At 41.2% G+C, this 20,010-nt stretch overlaps 1 protein-coding gene across 2 annotated transcripts in view; it reads left to right on the top strand.

Moving 5' to 3' along the window:
• ITPKA (inositol-trisphosphate 3-kinase A) overlaps positions 1-20,010 on the top strand; it is a 40,506-nt gene that overhangs the window by 10,394 nt on the left and 10,102 nt on the right. For both annotated transcript variants that reach the window (XM_075754453.1, XM_075754454.1), the window contains exons 2-4: positions 14,693-14,789; positions 16,985-17,198; positions 18,904-19,108. In XM_075754453.1, the coding sequence (XP_075610568.1) occupies positions 14,693-14,789; positions 16,985-17,198; positions 18,904-19,108 (516 nt within the window). The remainder of the gene's footprint in view (positions 1-14,692; positions 14,790-16,984; positions 17,199-18,903; positions 19,109-20,010) is intronic.

The raw sequence follows: 20,010 nt of genomic DNA, 5'->3' as shown, positions 1-20,010 counted from the left end.
AATTGAAAAAAAAGCTGATTTTTATAGCCTTGAGAATTGTTTGTTTACACCGAATGAATAGGAACTACAATATGTTATTATATAATTAAAGACTATATCATAAGCTCTGCAGAAAAGGGTAAGCATTGACATAAAGAGGATAACTTAAGATTGCACAGAAAACTTCAGTTCTGAACGCTTCAGACTTTTGAGTGCTCAGTTTCAGTCACAGCTGCATAGTGTGGAGCTGAGCCTTCTCAAGCTCGCCTGTGTCTGAAAAGTGGGTTGGCTCCACACTCCCTTCATAGCTGACCTCCATCAGTCCCTCGTGTGTGCTGTGCCCAGCCATCTCCCCAGAAGGTAACGTCTAAAGACTAACGAGTATCTACTGCAAATGAACCTGAGGTTCTTAAAATTTGCCAAATTTGGTCAGGTTGACTTCTGCTCTTCCTGAGGCCTGCTCCTGTTTTTAAAACATTCCTCTTGCCAAATTTCAGGCTCCTTCCTCAAAATTCAAGGTTAAAAAGCTTTACAGAGGATTCATCAGAAATTTTGTAATGGGATCAACATGTATCTTTTTCTAGCCTCGGAAACAGCTGAAGTTTTGTTGGAATTATTCAGTCTGAAGCAAACAGATTTTGCCCTTCCTTGAGGTGAGTAACTTAGAGCAGTTCTCAGGAGAATGAGACACACAGAAGCAGAAAGACTTCTTGTGCATTGGTGCTTTAGTGGCTGTACAGGAAATCGGGGGTTTGAGACCCAGATCTTCTGAAAGAGGCAGAGCTAGAGCAAGTCTTAAAAGGTGGCCTCTCTATTTTTCTCCATCGCTGTGTGCTTGTGTGATGCAGTGATAGAAAGGATAAAAATCTATGTGAACAGTGTTTGTGCGTGCAGATTGGCTGTTTGTTATCTTTTGTGGGGTTTGAGTGGGTTGTTGGCTAAGTGCACTTGACCTGAATGTTCTAATCACGATAAGCTCTGCTTGCTGTGGGCTCCTTCCTCGGCCGTTCCCACCCATGCGTGTTCTGTAGGAACAGTGGCGCCGGTTCCACAAAGGGTCAGCTTTGTTCAGAGGAGAATGTAATCTGAAGAAACTAGGAAACCTTCCTACGCTCCAGCTTTCACTTTTCATGGTGCAAAATGCTGAGTGTCAGAATTTCGGGCTGATAATTGGATACAGTTTGTATTGTCTTGCTCTGTGGAATTTAGATAAGGAACTTTTTTGCCTTCTTTGTACTAACACAGAAGGAGAAAGCAATTAAATCCAAAGGTACTAATTTCAGGGCAGATCCTGCCATTCTATTGAAAATCCTACAAGAGGATTTTAAAGTGGACATTCCTGACTTCCAGGTGCTTTTGCCTATCACTTGCTCATGATGCCACCATGAATACCAAAGGCATTCAGTAGAAAAAAAAAAAGAAGCCATATTTTAAATATGTTAGGAAGAAGTGAGTCTGCAGTTCTCTCTGGCCTAATGATCTGCATGGATTTGGGCACTAATCAGGCCCCTGTAAGAGTTTCATAACTTGTTTTCCCAAAGTTTATAGCAAGATGAAAAATAATAAGGGACTGACTGCCTTCAGCAATGAGACCTGGGAGGGAGGAAGTCCTGTGCTATCTAATAGCCGGGCACTTGCTAATTGCTACGCCATCAGTCTCCAACTCTTTTTTCCAGCAGTAGGACTCACTGTAGTGACAGAAAACTAATGATCTTTTTTCCATCTCTGTTCATCCATTGGGATTTTCTGCATTATCTCTAGAAATCTCTCCCATTGCCATAGCTGTGTCTTGATACCTGTCTGCCTTTTCAGTCCTTTCATTGTACAGGTGGCAATCCTGTCTGGGACAGGGGATGGCTATAGGATGAATGTAGCCAAGATGCCAATTTTTTTTTTATGTTGCATTCTTCAAGAAGAAGAACAGACAGGGCAGCAAAAATGAGTCTTGGCTTGTGAAGTAACTTCTCTGCATGGCTTGTTCCCCTGTATGCAGTGTAAGCCATAAACTACCTGCAAATGACATTTCCAATGTCTGTCTTGTCTCTGTCTGCTGAGCCCTGGTGTAGTGATGTTGGTCACACTTGGGTTCTGCTACCTATGTCCAATCTGGCATAGAAGCTGTTGCTTGCTCCGTATTTCAGGACACTGGTGTAGGTGGTTGTGCAAGATATAGGAGTGTGGCTTGCAGTTCTGTTGCTAGTAACCAATAGTATGAAATTTTTTAAAGTTTTATGGAGTTTTTTGGTCTCTGTTACTATGAGATAGAAGTTGTGGTAGATAAATGGTTTTGTATAAACTACATCCCATTTATTTTTGTTTTATTTTTATGTGGGTTTGCATCTTAATAATTAGCAATTGATATTTGTGCTTCTAAAAAGGTGGGATCTCCAGGATCTTGACTGTAAACACATTTGTTTACCTTCAGGGCAGAGGAAACACACTCTCCACAACACATTCACTATTGTTCAATTGCCTACAACTCTTCAAGAAGGCAGATGCCTTGTTTCAGTTTCAGTCTTTCATTGAGTCACTCCTGCTTATGTAAGGTCTGAATTTGAGTCCCTTTCTTAAGGCTACATTATGGAAATTAAAATCTTAAATAATCCCTTCTCTACTGGGACTACCTGCTTGTGATATGGAGAAGGAATTCAACTCGCCTTTCTAGTGTTATTCTCTTAACAGAAATTCTCTTTTGATCCTGTAGTTTTGCTCAAGGGAGAAGTCATCTTTTCTCCAGATTCCTTACATAGTTCCTAGTGCTGACTTGGGGCAGGAAGAGTTTCTCTAATCTTAGGTTTGCTCCAAAAGCAAACAACTACCTCATGACTCAGAAGGCCCTCTCACTCCTATGGGGGAAGGTGAAGGGTCTCCACTTCCATTTAATTCTGGGTTTCTCCATCATTGCTACGTTCCATTTATGGGCTCCCATCCTGCCTGGGACACTGGCCTCACTTGTTATGTTCTGATGCTAATCCAAATAGGAGTGAGTGTGTGTGTGTGTGTGTGTTGATGTTATTGAGGCTTTTTAGTTTGGTTGGGGGTTTTTGTTTGGTGGTGGGTTTTTTAAAAAAATCCTTTCAACACAGTGGTTTGGAATAATCTCACAGTTACTACGTTAAAACTCAGAGTTATTAAAGTGGTTGCTGAAGGATGTGGCTTTCCCCTAGGTAAATACCACACCCCGCTAAATAACAGTGCCTATCGCATGTTGACACTTGCATTCCATTGCAAAGGGTGGGCCATATTTGAACAGTGGCGTACATGATAGGTGAAGCAGTAACTGCTTTTGCTTCTTTAGAGGAACACGGAGGTACGAGTTTGGAGGAGACAAAGGAGGGGAGGAGAGATGGAGTACTGGACTTTGCCTTGTGATGGATTAGAAGAGCAGATGGCAAACTGTTACCAGTGTATGTCTGATCTGTTTTTTACATGGCATATTTTTAGACTCTAATAATCCTTTTCACTTAACACTATACTGCTGCTTATTTCAGTACTTGAATGCCTTATTTGAATGCCTCTAGTTTAGTTTATAAGCATTAATTACTTAAATAGTTCAACAGGGTTCTGAAGTGGAGCTCTTGCAGCCTGTAGATGTGGGAACTGGAACAGAGAAAGGGCATGTGTCTGGACTAAGGTCCCATACTGAGGCAGTGGAGTTTGCTCAGATCTTTTGCAAATGAGTATCCAAAATTTTAGGATATTAGAAGCTGAATTATCATGGTAGGAGAGAAAAAAGTTATGTAAGCACATTTTAAAAATAAAACCTGTCAGTGATCTCTTTATATGTGTGTGCATATGCATGTGCATGAGTACAATAATTTGCAGACAAGTGTTGGTGTGAGTGACTTATTTTTTTAAATGAATGTTTTAATACTTTTTAGGAAGTGGAAATAAAGCACAGAAAGGGATCATGTAACTTTCTTCACTGTCATGCAGGACATAGGTATCTTTAGACCATTGATGATGAACTACCTTGGTGCTTGTGATGAGAACTCCTTTAAAAGTATTGCAACTCATTGACGCTGGAATCAGCCCAGTTTTATCTTGGTGGCAGGTGTCTCCTGTGACTGAGCTAGACCATGATTTTACAGACATTTGTCAAGCCTGTTTGAAAACTCACTGATACCCCTGGAAAGCCCTTTTCTGATATCTCACTTGAATGTTTTGGTTTTGTTTCAAATTAAAGCCAGTTGTTCTTGTCCTTCCCAGTGGACACAGAGAACAATTGACTGCTCTTATAGTTATGAAAACTTGTTGTGTACTAGAAGACAGTTGCCATGCTTGGTCCTCTCAGGATAAACACAATTCTTTCAGCCTCAGCAGTGTAATGTTTGTTATTCATTCCTGAACTTTCCTCCAGTTTGTCAAAACTTTCATGGAATACTGACCAAAACAGAGCATGATCATCACAGATAAACAGTAGGTTCTTACAGCAACCGTAACTCTATCCTTGTGCTTCCTATCCTTTCCTACAGGAAAAAATTAATTATAGCACAATAGTCTTCCACTGTTACAATATTACATTCCTTTCAGGCAGAATCTCAGAGTTTTATACGGGATACGGCTTCTGGGGCCCTTACACGAGGATACCTTGAAAGCATTGTAAGCTTTCAACATGTGTTCACTAACCCAAACTGCTAGGGATACAAAGAGGGGAGTGTGTGACCGGTTAATAGAAGACAATTTTGCAATTTCTGTCTGATGGTAGTGGTTTGTGGTGAATGGGGAAGTGTAATAAAGGATAAGCGTTAAATTTTCCTTCATTTCTCTTTATCTGTTCAGACCGGAGATTCTCCAGCAGCCACTGAGTCACTGGGGTGTTAAACTGGTGGTGAGCCTAGCCCTGAACTGCTGGGCAGGCAGGATACAGCTGTGTGTCTAGGTAACAGTCTGTACCACCTTAGCAAATAAGATGAAGCGCATGCTCAGCTTCCTTCCCAAGTGCCTGGAGTTGACTCAGGGCAGATTAGCTTCTTGAAGTTATTTCCTGGCTTGTTGCCAGAACACAGCCTCTCTTGATGTTATGCAGAAACCACACCTGATTTAAATGGATTGGCACTTCTTGTAGTACATTTGGATTTGAGGTCATACATAGTTCACAAATGACACATCTGTGCCTTAACAAATTGTGCTTGTGTTTTAGGCTGAACCTATTTATTGGGCTATGTATAGAGAAGTGTGGATGTGTTTACATTTTAAATATTCCTCAATATTCATCCTGTTTGGAACTGGTAATTCTGTGTCTTACCTAGTATGATGTTAGGCTCATTTTTGCATCTAAAGATGTGTCTTTCTAGATGTCCCTTTCTCATGACTGGTGATGTCAATCAGTGACCCATGACAAGCAGAGGATAAATGGAAGATGGGCAGAGAATTCTCAAATTGTCAAACTGTGGCATTGCTGAAGACTTAAACTGCAGTTGTTTTGGAGGTTAAGAAAGATTTCTTTCCTTCTGCCACACCATCTGCTAAAGTGATGTTTGATTCACCACAAAATTGTTCTGGGTGATGGACAGCCTGGATAAATCTCAGACGTCTGGGCTCTGAAAGTGAGTCAACTTTCCTATAGTGAGGAACTTTCCATTTAGTTCTTGGATAATAACATTTCAATTTCCAGCAAGACTGATGTTCTGGTAAAACCCTGGTAGGGGCAGAACCTTTTTGGTTCAGTTTTCCTGAGTTCAGTAGGGACAGGTGGCAGAGCTCCATCCTGTTAGAGAACCAGTATCCTTCAGAGCAGAGCACAAGCTGCGAAGGTAGAGATAATGGCTATGTTTAATGCCTGCTATCAAAGGTAGACATTTCAATATCCCTTAAACCAGAAAATGTTTATTCTTAATAAAATTTGTCTTTCAGTCAACAGTATTGGCTTTTTCAACATCGCTGTGAGAAAAGTGAAGGAAACCTTCGTGACAGTGCAGCTTTTAAAGCCATCTAATTCCTCGACTATTTTGGCTTTTGGCTGGGAATGACATAAAAGTTGTAGATATTTCACTTGATCATGTTCACAAACAAAATGTCGACGTTGATTCCTACAGAATAGTCAGCAGACTGCAGCTCTTGATGCTGTTTGCAGAAGGGCAAGCAATGCTTTCACTTCTTCGCATTTCATTTTCCTCTGATTTGGAGAGGGACTGCTACTGGAATTGCAAGGATCCAGCTGTGGAGTGGGACATTGGATTTTGTGCTGCTACTAATTCAGTCCAATACTGACCATCTGCTTCTCTTTCCTTCACTTCTTCCTTTAGTCCAGACATAGCGAATATCCAGTAAGCTTACCAAGTATCCTAGAGGGTAGTGAGCCAAACGATGTATGCATTTCACCGCATGGAGAGGCATGACAGAGGAGAAAACACAGGAACCTGAGGCTTCTGTCTTGCAGCGTTGTTTCTGCTTATTGCATTAAGTGTTTCTCATGACTCTGAAGATTTAGCCCAGCCCATCTTGAGTGTGGTACAAACAGGAAATGAAAACGCTGCAGTCAGAGGATACACCTGCCAAACGCTGGTTGAGCAGCTGTGGCCCTCACCCATGGTTGAGTGCAAATCCGGAAGCGTCAAGGGCTGCTTACAGGCTGAGGGCCCTTTCTTCTCAAAGCTTTAGAGGCTGAAAGGATGGTGAAAGGGAGGGAAGGAGGGAGGGAGAGATGAAGGTGTAGTCACAGTTTGCCTGGCAGTCTGATGAGAGGTGCTGATCAGGAAGTTGCTCATGTAGCATGCAAACTGCTGTTGTTCTTCAGGAGCATGTGTTTTCCCTTGCTGTTGATCATCAGTCTTACAGCTCCAGCTGGCTCTTATACACCATAGGAAAGTCAACTGTGTGACAAAGCAGCGAGTGTTAGTTCCCTTGGGGACTGAAGCAGATAGAAGGATGGTCAAGGCTCCCAAGGCATCCGGCATGTGGAGATTGCTCAGTGATTTCCTTGATCAGGGACACGGTTGCACTGTTTGTATTCCTTGAGTGACAGCTGACAACATTTGAAGTAACACAGCTGCCTTGGCGGAAGGCTAGTTGCAGTGATTTGGATGAATTATCAGTTGATGTTGGTTGGCATAGTACCTTAGACAGTCTGAAGAATGATGCTGTTGCGTATCAGGTCAAGGTACAGACTTCTTAAAGCAGGTGCTCAAATCTCCAGACTCTGGGCTGGGCTATCCATTGATGTAAGTTATCATAGAGCAGCATTTCAATTCTGATCATAAATACCTTTTTGTCTAGCAATGAACAATCACTACTGTGCAGACTGGTGTTTGTGTGCATCAGGAACCTGTTTAGTGCCCAGTGACAAGAGATGAAGAAATGTGGTAATAACAGGGGTAAGTCAGTTGCTGTAAGAGCCTCATCCCGTCTTGGGAGCTGAATCAAGTGTTGCATTCAGAAACTTAGTTATAAAGGTTTGTGTGTTTGCTCTCATACTCCTGTTGGAGCTTGCTTGGGGAGCATTCTTCTTGTTGACTTGCTCTTTCACCTCCCACCCGTAGAGATCTTTGTCTCAATTTGTGATTCATGTCTGATTCAGTCAAGTGGGTAGTAGACTTGGCAGCAAGAATCTCCTTAAGTTTGAGGATTCCAGAAACCTTTAATAAGGGACAAAAGCACAGAAACCGGCTGCTGAAAGTATAAACCAAGTGCCTTATAAGACAAATTCAGGGGGTTTTTTTTGTTATTTTGGGTAATTTTTGTTTTAGCTATGGGCAAATCTTGTACCTTGCTTCCCTACACAGAGCCTTTGTGCATATTATAAGTTATCTTTCTCCCAACAAATACAGGAAAAATGACATGTATGCCTCACTTTCTCCATTGTAGTACAATGCCCTGTTAGATTGTCTAAGTTTCTTCAAATACCAAATGATCCTAAACCTCAGAGTTGTTACAGTCTGGACAATTAAAAAAAATCATGGAATTTTGATCAACTGCAATAAAAAGCTTTTACTAGCCAGTTTAGATATTTTAAAAGTGTGCATGTATGTGTGTATATATGTTTCTGTATATAATATCAGAAGAAAAAACAAAAATAATTATCATTTGCTTATTTTGGGTATAAAAATGCTGCTCCAGGATCTGGATCTGACCAAGTCAACTGCCTGCCTCTTTCGGGTCTGCAAAGACAATTACACTGTCTCAAATTGAAAGAACTCAAAACCAGAATTCTCAGTAGGCAAATTCTGTGACTGTAACCGGAAAGATACCATGTTGCTCAGCAACTCTCACTATATTTTAATTTTTTTCTTATATAACATCACTCAAATCCCCAGATCTCTCCATGAGATGAAACCATATGGTTGGTTGTCCCAGAGCTGCACTCCCTTGAAAAAAATGAAATCCCTAATAACCTTTGAAGCTGGCTGCTGTGAAGCTGCACCCATGCAAAACTCATTGGTTTGGTGAAAATTACGCTGACAACAACTTGTCTTGGTAGAATATTGTGACTTTGACAAAGCAGTAGATTCTTTGTTGAAGTGTTTGTGATTTTATTTTTTTTTAATAGGTTGTAATTATAGTACTGTAGTTACTGATTACAGTTACACAGAGAGAGAAGCATATCTAATTACAGGGTAATTAAATTAGGCTAGTAATTGTCTCGGTTGTGATCCGCTCAAAATAATTTCTTATGGCAGCTTTTTATGGTAATGGCAGGTAGTAGCTGCATTGAGACAGATGAAAGCAAAGTTTGGTTCAGGCTAGGCTTAGTTCATTAAAATAATACGGTTAGTAGTTTTGGACCTACATTGAAGCTCTTTGAGCAAGTCCCATATGTCAGGTCAAAACCAATTCAAATAAAGCGACAAACAATACTGAAAATGGAGAACAAAGCTGAATATGTTAATTTCATTTTCTGAATTTAATTAAATAACTGAGTAAAAAGGCATAAAGAATTAAGAAAACAAACTAGCTTTCCAGCTGATTTATTTCAGTTTTAATAAACTAAGGTAAACAAAACAGTCAAGGACTTTGTACATAAAATTAACTCACAATGTTTTAAAAACATTTTATTGAGTTAAGTAAATGTACATACTATAAAAAGTAAAACTGAAACAATAATAAAACTGTAAAACATAGAGTTTAGAAGGAACAAATATTAAGAGAGCTATTTGCAGGACTAGACCCTACCACCTGCTCACACTGATACTTGCAACAGCTCCGTGAGTAATCTTACGGACCCCATGAGGATTTGTTGTATCACTGAGTACTACGGCTGCTAGTGTGTGACCTAGGAAGAAAGAAGGAAGAGAAGGGAAAAAAAAATCATAGCAGAAAGGTGAGCCACTGGAGAATGACTAATACTGTGCATGGATAAGTCATAACTGATACCCAGCTTAGTAATGCTTAGTGTTAGATTAGGGCCGGCTCGTAGAAAGCAGTTCCAGCTAATGCTCTGACGGGTTCCCAGGTGTTACTTTTCCAGTCACTATTGTTACGGTTACTGTGTCCCTAACGAGGCCAACACCCATCACCTTCTCACATGCTTGCTCATTTGCACTGCGTTGGCTGAGATTGTCAGGCAAGGTATTGCTCAGTGCTTTTGTGTTTCGGGCACATGGCTCTTACAGAATTATTTTGAAACACATGTAGTAACTTTTTGATAATTATAGTTTTCTGCACTCCTTGCAAGTCCCTGTGGAGGAACCTTGTTCCTTCTAGGAGTTAGTGAGACACTGAGTAGGCAGTGGCAACCAGCATTACAGATCAGATTTCAGCCCCCATGTCCCAGAGTGGCAGAATTTAGCCTAAATGATGTAAAGACTTTAAGAGAACAGTAGATTATGATGACTGACAATTAAGTACTCTTTCTTAAATCCTTTTAGGAAAAGAAAAAAGATTACAAAGAAATTTCTCACTATCCTTTTGTTTCTGTCATAATAGCTCTCTGTAGGCTTGCGTAGGCTTTGTGCTAGTGCACAAAAAAAAGACAACAGGATCTTGGATAAAGAAACTGCTGAAATTTTCCTGGAAAAAGGATTTAAGGGTCATTATTTACTATAGTCTAGCAGAATTTCCATGAAAATTTACCAACTCAGGCAGGAAACTACTCTTCCACTCTATTGCTGATGGAAAAATGAACTTCCTTAGGGACACTGTTGACTTCTGTTACACTTCAGTGTACTTTTGTTCTTAAACTCACTAGAGTTTCAGGTAACATGCTAGGATTATTAAAACTGACGGATTTTTTTTTTTCCCCTGAAGAAAAGGTTTTTCTTATTCCCACCCCCATGCTTATTAGTTTAGATGTGATTGGTGTTTTTAATTATTGTAATTGCTTCACTTAGGACTAAATTCTGCAAATTCCTGTGCACCTTACTGTTACCTGTTTGTCAGTGCTTGCCTGAGGGTAGTCGCATGTGTTTAAGGTGTTCACAGAACTGAGATCTTTGTTTTCATTTTACCTTTAAATAAGGAAAAGATTTTATTTACTTTTCCACAGAACAGCAGAGGAAGGTTCAGGTCCCTGTCCTCCGTTGGGAAGATAGAGTGGCTCACCTGTCCCTGAGGGATTCAGCATATGCTCAGAGAGTTCAGTTGTTCCATACTGCTGGTAAAACAACAACAACAACAAAAACCCAAACCACACCCAATTCAGGGAGTCTGCACTAATCTGTTCAGTGAGCTTGGCTATATAGCCCTTGTCCTGAAATGGTGGGAGTGTTTCAGGAAAGCTAGTTAGTTCCTGTGAATTAATTCTTGAGGACAGTGAGGCCTGAGCCAAAATCCCTTAAAATGGATGAGACGCCTCCCAGTGAGTTTAGTAGGTTTTGCTCAGCCAAATGCTACTGCAGGATCATTATGGCTGTGCTTCTGCCTACTAGTAACATATAAAGTTGTGCTCTCATCGTGAGAAAAGGGCCGGAGAAAGCTGTACTCACGGGAGCCAGTGGCTCTTAGTTGCTTCTCAGCTTTGCTGTTTCTTAATGGGATACACATGATGGCAACAGCAACCTGTATCCAGGGTTGGATAGGTTGGGAATGCCTCATCTGACCAGCATCTTGTCTGCATGTGCCAATGCTAACACAGAGCAAGTCTGCCACATCTGCTGCATGGATGTATGCTTCTCTTTGGTGCTGTGCTTCAAATTCAGAAGAGTAATCCAGATAACAGAGATCAATGGCAGATAGCAAGCTGCAATCCTTTGCATGCATTGTAGCTGCATTGCAGGGATTGGTTCTCCCATTTTCTTCGCCTGAATTTTTGTTCGTTTGCTACAAGGGACGCTTCCAGTGGCACAGCCTGTCACACAGGCTGACCCTTGGCAGGAACCTAGCTTTTCCTCTCTTTGTCATCCCACACCTTTTATTGCTTAGGGAGATATATATATAGTGTGTGTCATTACAGTTCACATTGAGTAACTTATGTGCTGAATCTAAGAATGTTAATGTTTCTCATGTTTGCCTCTTGGCCTTTTTGGAATGGTTTCCTTTTTCGTATTGGAAAACTCTTGAGTATATTGATCTCAAGAGGCATATAAAACAGCACTGGTGATGTCAAGGGCATCTGATTGAGGCACTCCTGATACAAAGATATCTTAATTTTGCCTGAATATATGTCAATAGCATACACTGGCTGGGAATCTAGAAGAAATGAGGGCTTGGAGAAACCCAGGCAGAGCAAAAGATCAAGGAAGACTGAGCAGGAATCTAGAAGAAACAGAGACTGAGGGAGATATGGAGAGCAAATACAGATGGGCAGTGGTAGCAGTCCTCTTTGCTATTGCGGCATAAAGCAGTGATTTTAAAAGCACTTTGCTAACAAAGAAGAGATCTTGCTTTAGAAATAGAAGTGAGAAAGAATCCTCCCACAGCAGGCACGCAAAGTTTTCATCTTCCCACTCACGCCACTGCTCCAACAGCATGCAGCCCTGTTTGCATCCTGGCAATTTGCATCCTGGGTTGAGTGAGTTGGGAGACTGGAAGTTGCAGTAAAGTGCAACTGCTGAACCCCATGCCAATGGCAGCACGCCCCATGGGATGGGTCTGAAAGCAATCCTTTCTCTCCTAGCATGTTTTCCCTCTCTTGAGAGGGGAAAAAGTTTTGTGAAGAGGTTATTTAAAATAATTAAAAAAATTGAAACATTGTCAGTGTCTGCTTATTGGGTGAGTAGCTTAAACATACTCATCCAAGGAAGCTGTAATCTAAGCAGCTAAAGTCCCCTTGAGCTGGGGTTGAATTTCGCCTATTGTCTCTCCTTCACAGCTACAGTACAAATAAAAGCTGCAGCTTCTTAGGGCTCGGTGGGAGGGAGGAGGCGGGAAAGCCACTGGAGTGTGGTGTTGCATTGACAGTTGATGTGCATTCCTTGAAAACCCGAGCTTCTCATCAGTTCTGGATTTAGCAGTATGACAAGTCATTGGGAGGCAGTTTGTTAGGAGTGGGACATTATGATGAGTGTAGGACCTTATGGGAGAGTTATGGAGCAATGCTGACTTCTGATTAAGGGATGGGGAAAAAGCAGCATTACCCTGAAAATTGGGCTGGAATCTTCAAAAACTAAATCTTTGGCAGGAGTTATGTTCAAAGGGGTCATTTTAATTCAAAATGATGTTTACTTTCAACTGTTCTTTAAATAACTTAGGGCTGTGTCCCTCTGGAGTAGAAAGAGAAGAGTGAGGGCTTCTGCTATCACTTAAATCTGGCAAATAGACTATACAAAAGTAATTTATCTTTGCTACTTGAATAACAATATTTACATTGCACTTTTCACCAGAAGGAGGCTATGGACATTTATAAGTGGTGTGCAAGAATCACTCTCATCCTCACTAAACAGTAGCTAGCTTTGTGATAGAGCCAAGTCACTGTTTAGCACTGCAAGGTTGCAGTTTGGAATGACTTAAGACAAATAATATAGATTATGAAATCCAAATAATATAGAATATGAAAGGGTCATTTAAACCTGCAGAAGGTATTTATGAAACTGGAGTTTAGTTAGAGCTAGTAATATCTGTGGAGCTGCAGTAAGTGCAACTGAGTCTTCATGATTCTCAAACATCCAGGATTTTCTTGGGATACTTCCTCTCATTGGCACACTATCTTTTCAAAAGTCTTAACTGTTGCATGGGGCGCTTATATCAGACTGAGAGCGACTTCATTTCAGCTTGAACTGTCTTCAAAACCAAAATAAACTAAATAGGAGCAAGCAATCTTATTTCAGAATAAGTATGCTCATATGGTGATTATATTGTTATGTCAGTTTAATTTGCAGCATAACTTAAAGCTTTCTTGTGGAGAAAAAAAAATCCTTAAAAGAAAGATCACTTGCATCTGTTAGTTCACATATCCTCTTGCTATGTTCTAAGATAGCCACATGGTTTTACCCTCACAGGGTGACCAACATTGCCAGAGGATACCTTATAAGAAATGTGGTATAAGTGAACAAGTTTGGGGAAGGATGGCCAGGTCAGAGTGTGATCTGGAGAGCTACATTTTGCCTGTGTACCATTGCCTGCAATTTCACTTTTTGTATTTTTCACTTCTGTAGGAGTATAATGTAGAAGACAATAAAAATCAGGTATCCTAAGCACCTAAATTGTCAGATCAATATCCCTGCTAGAGAAGACATGGTTGTTTTGGAGGTGGATTTTTCAGGTGTTGAGCAATGACCTAAATTTGTTTTCAGTCAAATCAGTGCCTGCCATTGATTTTGGTGAATGCTACGTAGGCCATTGATAAGCACTTCTGTACATGCAGCCTAATCCCCAACTATACTTGATCTCAGCAAAAAACCCTCAGGACTAAATTGTCATGCCCAAGTATTGTGCAGCTCCATTTCTTTTTCCAGCAGAGTATCATGTTGTAGTGACAGAAGAAATGAGTCTGCTGTCCTTGTTTGTAAAGCACTTTGGGATCCCTTAGAGTGTAACATGAATGCCAGTGGGCTGTGGTTCTCTCCCACCCAGGTTTCAGTTCCAGAGCATGAGACTTTTTCACTTTCTACTTTTTTTTTTTCTTTTTTCATTTCTGCCTTTGCGACAGAGCACTCAGCTGCTGTTTGTGGGCAGCTGTTCTATTTCCCTGTCTGCCTGCAGCAGTATCCAGCCAGCTGCACTGTGTGGCAGCCAAAGGTGGCCAGAGCAATGCCCAGCTTTGTTAAAAAGTAACAAGATTGGGAAAGAGGGAAGGGAGAAGGAAAATCCGTGACCTGCAGTAGATTCTGCAGCACACTGTCAACAGGTGCTGGGGGACCTGGGCGACCTCCGTGTCCAACTACAGATGCATTTTCTATGCATCTGTCACAGTAAGATTCACCTGTTGATTCGGAGAAAGCCGTTAATCACGAGGCGATGCTGAAGTTCTCTGGGAAAGGAAGTATTGCTGACAGTGGCAAACAGCTTATGTTCACGTCTCATGGAAACTTAAATGTGCAGAAGTGTGTGTTCAGCATATGCTCTCCATATACTGCATGACTCAGACACAGAGAGGGTCAGGTGTGGCTAAGAACAGGCCTGTGACGTGCAGTGTGATTTTTATTTTATTTTTTTTCTTATTTCTTGCAGCAGTTTTGTTCTGGATGGTAGGGCATTATATTTAAGTATTTGTCCATTCTTGGTTGTATGTGCATATTTTTCCAATGATGATTGTAGTATCTGTTTTGTGGTTCCACCTTTGAGCAATTACAAATTAAGCCAGGAACAATTCAATGTGCATGAAGCTATGTGGTAGGTTTGTGGCATGTCAGGATTTCAGCTTTTGCCCAACTTAATATTTCTTTTCTTTGTATTCCAGAAAAAGGCATGGCACACAATTAAAACCATGGTTAACTTACCAGTCATTAGCCCCTTCAAGAAACGCTACTCATGGGTGCAGCTGGCTGGGCATACAGGTGAGATGGATATCATCAATGTGTTTGTCTCTGGAGTGAGAATGGCGGCAGCAGCAAGGAAAATAGTGTTTCAGTGTTTATTTCCTTCCTTCAGGTAAAAAGGAAGCAGGCAATATAACAGAAATCTGTGAACTAGAACATCTTTCTGTTGTGGTGGGGATAGGGAAGGGCAAGAGATATACCTGAATAATGAGATGAGATGAGCAAGGAAGCAATGATCAGACTCTGGGGAAGGGCCAGGCTCCTGATGCATCCTTGTAAGGTGATACATGTAAAAGACGTGTTAGAGGGAAACAAGAGGGACTGGAGAGTTGAAGCCCTGGTCCATCTCTTCCTGTTGCTTGTGGTATGGACTCATCTTTCTTGACTAAGTAGCCAATATGTTAGTTCCCTAGTGGGAAGGATTACTGTCTGTGCCTGTACGTGCCTCAGCCTGGCAAGGACAGCAATTCTAATACCAATTCCAAACCCCTTATCTGAATTTAAGCCCTTGGGTGGAAAAGAAATCTGATGAAAATGACTCGCTGAGCAGACATTTGCATTGTGAGTCTGCCATTGTTCACTGTACAAGAGCAAAGAGCAGCTCAGTGAGGTGGTTTGAGTTTTGTGACTGTAGAAGTTGGTAAGTGTGCTCCTGATGTAGGCTTCATTACACTGATAAGACAAAAAAAAAAAAAACACCCCAAAAAAACCCAACAAAGAGAAGTCACCAGGTTTGCTTCTCTTGTGCGTTAGTTAATTCCTATGCAGCCCTTGTTCCTAAAGTGCTAGTGCGGGGTTTATTAGTACACATGTGGGCAGGCACCTACGCTGCATCGTGCTTTACTGCAGTACCTGAACCACCTCTTTATATGCTAATGCACTAATATGATGCACTTCAAACCTGTGCAGAGAAATTTATTTAGTCCTAGAAACGGAGTAGCTGCATTTTGCGCAGCAGTGTTGGTGGGGCTGACTTGTATCATGCAGAGTGCCAAGATGACGAGTCTTACTGCAGTTTTTATCACGGTCTGTATGGGGTTGGCTTCATCTGTGTGGAGCGATGCCCTGGTTGTGTAATCATAACCCTTCTGGAGGCTTGTGTAGTAGGGTGGAAGAGGAGGGTTAAGAGCTTACTAGGAGCTGATAAGGAGAGATACTGCTCCAGTTTGCTTTAGATAGTTTTCTGTGGTTGCATTTACTCCATCCTTTTTTGCAGCTGTTCTTTTCTGATATGACAAATTCTTTCTAAGGTAAAACCTGGGCCATCACCACCCTCACCCTCATGTTGCAGCAGTACCAGTTGTAGGATTTGTCAGAGAAGAACTGGTTTGCAAAGGCTAAAGAATCCTGCTGTGATAAAAGTTCAGAGTTAGCCCCGGGATTAATGAGGCTCCTACTTTGGTGCCTATTTTATGTCGTATAGATTAAAGGGTACCTCCAAATGAAATGTGTACTTTCCTCATGCGTTATTGGCAGGTTGCAGGACAGGAGAGCGTCTGGACAGGAGACTCCAGACAGCTGGAGTCTAATTACTGCCAATCTTGACCTATGCAGACTGTCATTTGTACTGGATACCATTCAGACACAGGGTTGTAAAAAAACAATTGTACTACAGGCTGCAGATTAGCAGGGCTCAGGAGGAGAGGCAGTACTGGGAGGTACACACATGCACAGTCACAGAGTGCGTGTGTAGAAAGGGCAGTGCTTGGCTTCTGGCCGTTTTGTGGCTGTTTAATGATCACTGATTGACTGTACTGCCTCGGTATGTACACACTCAGCAGGTATACCTTATGTGAGGATTAAGGACAAAGCCAACACTGGCAGTGTTATGCAGCTTTAAAATAGCCTGTCAGAGGATTAATGAATTCTGGCTCATGGCTTCTTCCTGTGCATTTTAATAAGTACAGTAGTGTTTAATATCCTAACAAAGAGTTTAGCATGGGGGAAAAAAAAAAATCAAAACAAAACAATGGCCTGGAGCAGCTGCACTCCTTAAAGCTATAAATTCCAACATGGGAATGTATCCAAACGGACTTTCACTGCCAACAGCTGTGTTTGTCCTGAGTGTTTTATTTTTTATGAAAAGCATGTTATCTTTTCTGTTCAGGGGAAATCTTTAACTGGTTTCATGAGGCTGAGGTAGATGAAGCTGGAAGGTGTTTTTCTTTTTTGTTGGTCAGTCTTGTCAGCATGTGTTTGATTTTCTTTTTTAGGGAGTTTCAAGGCAGCTGATAGTGGGAAGATTCTCAAACGCTTCTCAGAGAATGAAAAGGAGTGTTTTGAGCGATTGATGAAAGACCCGCTACGCTCCTGCGTCCCTTGCTTCCATGGTGTGGTTGAGAGAGATGGCGAGAGCTATATTCAGCTGGATGACTTGCTTACTGATTTTGAAGGACCTTGTGTAATGGACTGCAAGATGGGGATCAGGTGGGGTACATAAAAGAGAAAGTGCTTTCTAACCCAAATGCATTTGCAGGAAGTGGAGGAATGGGGGGGATGTGGTCATGTTCTGTCTGGAGGAGTTTGGTAACATTTTTGAAGCCTTGGGATTCAGTCCAGGCAACCTGATGTTGGTTTGGCAATCGCCTTGGACAACCTGAGGAGAGTATGTCCCCTTGTTGCCTGATCGTAGGTGGATTCTGGAAACTAACTGATCTATAGCCTCAAAAACTATCCACATCAAGAAAATTTCAGGGGTGTTTTAAGACAAAGTTTCTCTGCAGTGGCCTTATGGGAAAAAAAATTACATGTTTCACTTCCAGATATGCTTCAAGTTCATTAAATCTTTTCGTATGCAGTGATACAAAGAAAACCTGACAGAGTAAAATTGCCATCTCCAAATGTGAATGACTGGATAGCAGTGTGAAAGCCCATTTCCAGCACTTGAATGAGTCTTCACTGGTATTGATCTTTTCTGTAAAGAGTTGACCATCTGCTCAGGACTGACTTGTGCTCTTCCCTACTTTGACATCTCCTTGTTCTGTAGATTCTCACTTTTTTTTTTCCTTTTCTTGTCTGTGATAAGAGGAAAACCTCAAAAATATTATCTAAGCATAACAAGTAGATAAGGAATCTGTTGAGAGCCTGGAGTAACAGAACAGAGAGGTATGAACTGTCATAGTAATCTTTTGGGTGCCAGCTCAGGTCCTCAAGAATCGTTGTCATAAATGAGTTATTCAGCTTACAGGAGTGCAGACAAGCCTTTTCAAATAGATGCAGAATCTTAAATGAATTGTCAGCTAAATCGGAGTAGGAATGTGTAATACTGGTATGCCCAGAAGAAAGAGGAGAAGGATTTGCAGCAGTACATATTTTATTCAAAGTAGGTGACATTCTGGTAATGAGTGACAGCATCTCCTAAACACCAGCCTGGTTTCTTACACTGTGATGAAGAAAGTACACTCCAGGCATCTGACAGAGTGCAAGCTTTGTGGAGAGAGACAGGCTCCAGGAGTGCAGTGGAATGTAGAAGACGTGGATAGTGCCTTTCTAATGGTTACCAGATTAATGGGTTGAGTGATAACAGCAAATTGTGGAAGGCTTGTCACCCTTCACCTTCCCCTTCTTGTTACCTCTTCTGGTTTGGAACTGCTCAGATAATCTGTTTTACTCTTTACTTTTTACTATATGACGAGTGATTCTGCCTTTCACTGTCAGATGCATTAAGTAAAACCCTTAATTGCTTTCTGAGGCCTAAAAAAACAATCACACATGACTGATGTTAGGTTTTTTTGATGAGAGAGAGAAGGCAGTGAGACTTCAGCAGCCCTATTTGCTTTTTATTTCATTGTAAGTGATCTCTCCTAACTGTCTTCTGAAAATACAGCTCTATTTCATGGCACAGTAGGAATTCAGCTTTCTCCTGTTCTGTAAGCAGGACATAACAATAACATGTAACAGTAAGTTTAGTTAGAACAAGAAGTGAATGGCACAATTCCTGATTCCTGTGACTGTTTCACTAAATATGCCTGCACAGTCATTAGTTCGTGTTCTTTAGTTTCCCCCTATGCAAAACTGGGATATTGATAACACTTATTTGCCTGATTGACATTTCTTGAGCCCAGTTTATAAGTTGTAAAAAGAAATGTTTGAGGAGTTCTTACAGTTTTGTTGGGATGTGATGTTTTTGCAGGACATACCTGGAGGAAGAGTTGACTAAGGCCCGTGAGAAACCAAAGCTGCGTAAGGACATGTACAAAAAAATGATTGAAGTGGATCCTCTTGCTCCGACAGCTGAAGAGAATGCCCAGCATGCTGTCACCAAACCCCGATACATGCAGTGGAGGGAAACCATCAGCTCTAGTGCCAACCTGGGCTTCAGGATTGAAGGGATTAAGGTAATAGTTTCACTTCTGCCTGTTCTTGGAGACCAAACTTTGTTTGATTTGTTGATTAATTTGCTGGGCACATCAGTAGCCACATTTTCCAAAGGATTATGTGAAAATGCACTTATTGAAACCACAGATTTCAGTGTGTTGTAGTTTTAAAGCATCCATTGTAACTATAACAGAGCAGTGAAAATGAAGTTAAGCGTCAAATGCACATCAGCCATGGTTCAACCACAGTGACATTGCAGGAAGGACGCAAGCAGGTACACAGTGTAGATAGAATGAAAATGAGACTGTTACAAGAAAGAACTCAGAACTGAAGAAATAACCGCCTCTTTCCATGCAATTACTATTTTTATCCAGGAACTATACATATTTATTCCAAGTGAATCACAGTAAAGTGTTTTTGTTCCAGTTATGTTTATTTGCAAGGCATGTTAAAAGCATTAGCTTACATATTCTTGAGATCGAGGAAACCCCTTTTCCTTTTAAGTACATGACAATATCTGGTATAGATGGAGCTGGAATAAAGCCAAAACAACCAAAAATTAAAATTTCTCCATCACCAAATCCATCTGCTGTTCTTGATAGATAAGTTTGTGCCCCTATACCATTCCTAGGATACTACCTTACAGTCACAGAAGAACCTTGGCAATTTTCTTTCTTAAACATTAATTCTTTGTATTTGTTGTGCCTCGTAGCAATGTCAGATACCTACCCAGAAACCCATTAGGACTTACTCTCGGAATATTAGCCACCTGACTCAGTGACTTGAATGTTAACACTTGCAGGAATCCAGAAGTGTGCTTTCTGCTTGTGTAGGCCTGTCACCGCTAGTCTTGCTTGGGTTTGATAGTGGTGTGCCTGTACCAGCACAGAGCATGGTGAGGGCTGCCCAAACCCACCTGCAC

Source organism: Balearica regulorum, chromosome 5, assembly GCF_011004875.1.
Source record: "Balearica regulorum gibbericeps isolate bBalReg1 chromosome 5, bBalReg1.pri, whole genome shotgun sequence".
Lineage (NCBI taxonomy): Eukaryota > Metazoa > Chordata > Aves > Gruiformes > Gruidae > Balearica > Balearica regulorum.
The sequence above is the reverse complement of the archived record's forward strand: the minus strand, read 5'-3'. Positions and strand labels throughout refer to the sequence as shown.